The sequence below is a fragment of the Coregonus lavaretus genome (assembly GCF_964263955.1).
Source record: "Coregonus lavaretus genome assembly, contig: HAP1_SCAFFOLD_6859, whole genome shotgun sequence".
Taxonomy (NCBI): domain Eukaryota; kingdom Metazoa; phylum Chordata; class Actinopteri; order Salmoniformes; family Salmonidae; genus Coregonus; species Coregonus lavaretus.
In genome coordinates, this window is record NW_028158222.1 from 2,847 (window position 1) to 7,500 (window position 4,654).

A 4,654-nucleotide genomic window follows, 5' to 3' on the forward strand; every position below is an offset into this window, starting at 1 on the left:
CACAGATATAGTTGCCAAATCTCTCTCTCTACCCCCCTCTCTCTATGTCTCTCTCTCTCTTCTAATAAATCCCTCTCTCTCTCTCTCTATCCCCCTCTCTCTATGTCTCTCTCTCTCTTCTAATAAATCCCCCTCTCTCTCTCTCTATCCCCCTCTCTCTATGTCTCTCTCTCTCTTCTAATAAATCCCTCTCTCTCTCTCTCAGGTTCACTCCAACATAAAGGAGAAGAGGAAATGGAAGGAGAGAGGGAGGTTGGAGGTAGAGTTGAGTTAAATGAAAGAGGGGGGGAAAAAAGCACAAAGAAGAAATCCAAACATTCCAACTAGCCAGGTGTACAAAATCTTTGCTGTGCAAAGTCTGTTCACTGTCTGTTCAAACACACACACACACACACACACACACACACACACACACACACACACACACACACACACACACACACACACACACACACACACAGTGAAGTGAAGTGACAAACAATGTTCAATGATTAGCAAGGAGTGTAGAGTTCTAATCTGGAATTCAGTTAGAACGTCATCCTGCCAAAATTAAAAATACCGTAGCACCCACACCATGTGGTAAGAGCGCCATCTAGAGTCGTTTTTTCAGTTTTTCCTGCTCAGATCATCAAAACTCACAGCTGTTTTTTTTAAACATTCTGTATGGTCATTGCATTCATTTAAATATGACATTTCTTGTTTTTTTTATATAGATTAAGGATAAATTCATTAGAGTTACCAGCCTCAGAAATTGCAGCCCAAATAAATGCTTCACAGAGTTCAAGTAACAGACACATCTCAACATCAACTGTTCAGAGGAGACTGTGTGAATCAGGCCTTCATGGTCGAATTGCTGCAAAGAAACCACTACTAAAGGACACCAATAAGAAGAAGAGACTTGCTTGGGCCAAGAAACACGAGCAATGGATATTAGACCGGTGGAAATCTGTCCTTTGGTCTGGAGTCTTTGTGAGATACGGTGTGGGTGAACGGATGATCTCTGCATGTGTAGTTCCCACCGTAAAGGGTGGAGGTGTTATGGTGTGGGGGTGCTTTGCTCTTGACACTGTCTGTGATTGATCGATTTAGAATTCAAGGCACACTTAACCAGCATGGCTACCACAGCATTCTGCAGCGATACGCCATCCCATCTGGTTTGGGCTTAGTGGGACTATCATTTGTTTTTCAACAGGACAATGACCCAACACACCTCCAGGCTGTGTAAGGGCTATTTTACCAAGAAGGAGAGTGATGGAGTGCTGCATCAGATGACCTGGCCTCCACAATCCCCTGACCTCAACCCAATTGAGATGGTTTTGGATGAGTCGGATGGCAGAGTGAAGGAAAAGCAGCCAACAAGTGCTCAGCATATGTGGGAACTCCTTCAAGACTGTTGGAAAAGCATTCCAGGTGAAGCTGGTTGAGAGAATGCCAAGAGTGTGCAAAGCTGTCATCAAGGCAAAGGGTGGCTACTTGAAGAATCTCAAATATAAAATATATTTTGATTTGTTTAACACGTTTTTGGTTACTACATGATTCCATATGTGTTATTTTATATAGTTTTAATGTCTTCACTATTATTCTACAATGTAGAAAATAGTAAAAAATAAAGAAAAACCCTTGAATGAGTAGGTGTGTCCAAAGTTTTGACTGGTAGTGTGTGTACCAGGAGAAATGCTGAGATGTGTTCTCATGTACTACATGTTTGAAAATCACTAGCCTTTGTAAATTATTTAAAAGCTAAAATTCAAGTGAATATTTTTTTTCAGCAATATTTCATTTCAAACCTAAATATTTGTGTTTCAGTGTCCACAGCCAAATATGGTACAATTTCCAGTTTCTAAATACTTACATAAGATGCTGTACTTCCAATGGCTCATCAATCTTCATACAGAATACACACTTTTATTGACAGATTAATTAACCTTGGTTAACCAAAACCTTTAATAGAAACAGGATACAGTCATTTCTGTAAGGCTGTACAAAATAGGTACATGTCTGTAACCGAAGATTCAATACAACACCATTTTACGGTTAAAACGATCATTAATGTTGAATACACCCATGCTCTGTCTATCAAATCTCCTACACACAAACACCATACACACACACCATACACACACACACACACACACAACCCTCGCTGATCTACACACTCACACACACACACCGCTATTCTACAGTCTCAGTTCAGTAATCCGAGGCTTCCCCTCCCCCCCACTGCTATACCTCTCCTCTTCCTCTTCCCCCTCCTCTTCCTCCTCCAGTTGTAAGCTCCCAGAGGAGAACCTCATCCTAGCCAGAGCATTGGACCGTACCACTTTACCCAACGGGGGTGCTGGGCTGTAGTAGGGATAGAAGACCTCTGGGTCTGAATCGCTGTAGCTTCCACCGGCCCCCCCTAGGACACACACCGAGGTGGGCCGGTCTGGTAAGGGGGAGGAGTTTAGAGGCAGGTAGGAGGGTCTTTGTGGAGTCTGGTGACGTGATAAGTGAGGATAGTAACCAAGGGGACGGAACTCGGAGGCAGGGTTGGAGGCGGGGACTACTTGGGGCAACTTGACGTCCGGTTGGCTGGTGGCGCGACGAGGAAGGCCCGGCAGGAAGTTGGAGTCGTCGCTGTAATGTCCCGCCTCTATTCTCCCGACATCCAATCGCCTGGCTGCATTTCTGGTTGAAAGCCCGCCCTGGTACACCCTAGCCAATCCCAACCTGGGTGAGGACGAATCAGAGCGTGAGTAGAGAGAAGGGTGTGTCAGCCCCGCCAAAGGGGCGTGTTCTATCCGACGCATCTGCGGGAGACGCTCCAATGAGGCAACGGCGATGTCCGACAAGTAGGCGTGTCCGTGGGGGTAGCTTGCCAATGGAAACGTTGGAAGGACCGGCTTGAACTGGTAGGCGGGGTTACTGGGGTACAGGAGGACCAATTGCTGCGCGTCGGAGGAGGGCTGGGGGTTGGGCCGGCGTCTCCTCCTGCTGTTTCCATGGTAAGCCCCTCCGACGAAACTATGCCCTCCCTGCCGTTGCCACCCCACCCTCCCCCTCCTCTCCCCGACCACCCCGGAAGTAGATGCGGACCTTTGCTTAGGGTAGGCAGCTGATAGGTGGAAAGCTTGTGGGAGGTGGGACCGCTGGAATTCTGCAGAGAAGACCACCTCGACTGCTGACTGGCTGTGCTTGGGGTTAGCCCCTCCCACTTCCTGTTGTCGTCGCTCCACTTCTTCTTCGCTGTGAGCGAGGGCGGGGCCTCCGGGGCGAGGGAATGGGTGGGATTGCTCGTACAGCTGGACACACACACACAAACACACACACACACACACACACACAAACACAAACACACACACAAACACACACACAAACACACACACACATACACACACAAACACACACACACATACACACACAAACACAAACGAAAACGTGAGGTGGATGGAATGTGAATATATATATATATATGTACAGGGTTATATACAGCAGTGGAAAAAATTAAGAGACCACTGCAAACTTTTCTTAAATCAGCTCTCTATACATGTATGACAGCCATTCCATTCCAGTGTCTGTTGAATTCCAACACAGGCACACCTCATTCTACTGAATTAGGTACTGATTAGGTGATCACATGAACCAAATCTTATTTAACGAGGAAAATTATAAAAACCACTGCTGTGGTCATCACTATCCTCTTGCAATAGGACCAGTTGGATGGCAAAAACAGTGCTAATAGTACCTCAAAAGTAATATTTATAAAAAATTAACTATTGACCATGCCAAATGAGTTGAAAAGGAAAGTTTTGAGTGAGGAAATTCTGGCTTTACTGGCAGAGGGATACAGTGAGCGTCAGGTTGCTTCCATCCTTAAAATTTCAAAGACGGCGGTTCATAAGAACAAGGTCAAGCTGCAGACATTGGGGACAACAAAGCTACAGACCGGCAGAGGGCGAAAACGACTCTCTACTGACCGGGATGACCGCCAACTCATTAGAATGTCACTCAACAACCGTAGGATGACATCAAGTGACCTACAAAAAGAATGGCAAACGGCAGCTGGGGTGAAGTGCACAGTGAGGACGGTTCGAAACAGGCTCCTAGGGGCAGGGCTGAAGTCGTGCAAAGCTAGAAAAAAGCCCTTCATCAATGAGAAGCAAAGAAGAGCCAGGCTGAGGTTTGCAAAAGACCATAAGGATTGGACCGTAGAGGACTGGAGTAAGGTAATCTTCTCTGATGAGTCTAATTTTCAGCTTTGCCCAACACCTGGTCGTCTAATGGTTAGACGGAGACCTGGAGAGGCCTACAAGCCACAGTGTCTCGCACCCACTGTGGAATCTGGTGGAGGATCGGTGATGATCTGGGGGTGCTTCAGCAAGGCTGTAATCGGGCAGATTTGTCTTTGTGAAAGACGCATGAATCAAGCCACGTACAAGGTTGTCCTGGAAGAAAACTTGCTTCCTTCTGCTCTGACATTGTTCCCCAACTCTGAGGATTGTTTTTTCCGGCTACGACAGAGCCTGGATACGAACCAGGATCTCTAGTGGCACAGCTAGCACTGCGATGCAGAGCCTTAGACCACTGCGCCACTGAACATCACAACACAGAACTGCCAATCTCCCTCAGCCTGGGGCTCCATGCAAGATCTCACCTTGTGGAGTTGCAATGA

The 4,654-nt window shown here is 46.6% G+C and overlaps 1 protein-coding gene across 1 annotated transcript in view; it reads right to left on the reverse strand.

Moving 5' to 3' along the window:
* Positions 1 to 2,177: 2,177 nt before the first annotated feature.
* The window catches only part of LOC311124267 (FERM domain-containing protein 7-like), a gene marked incomplete at both ends in the record, with an annotated part of 21,199 nt that continues 18,722 nt past the window's right edge, over positions 2,178 to 4,654 (reverse strand). Inside the window, one exon of the mRNA XM_084198437.1 lies at positions 2,178 to 3,284. Coding sequence (XP_084054563.1) covers positions 2,178 to 3,284 — 1,107 coding nt within the window. The remainder of the gene's footprint in view (positions 3,285 to 4,654) is intronic.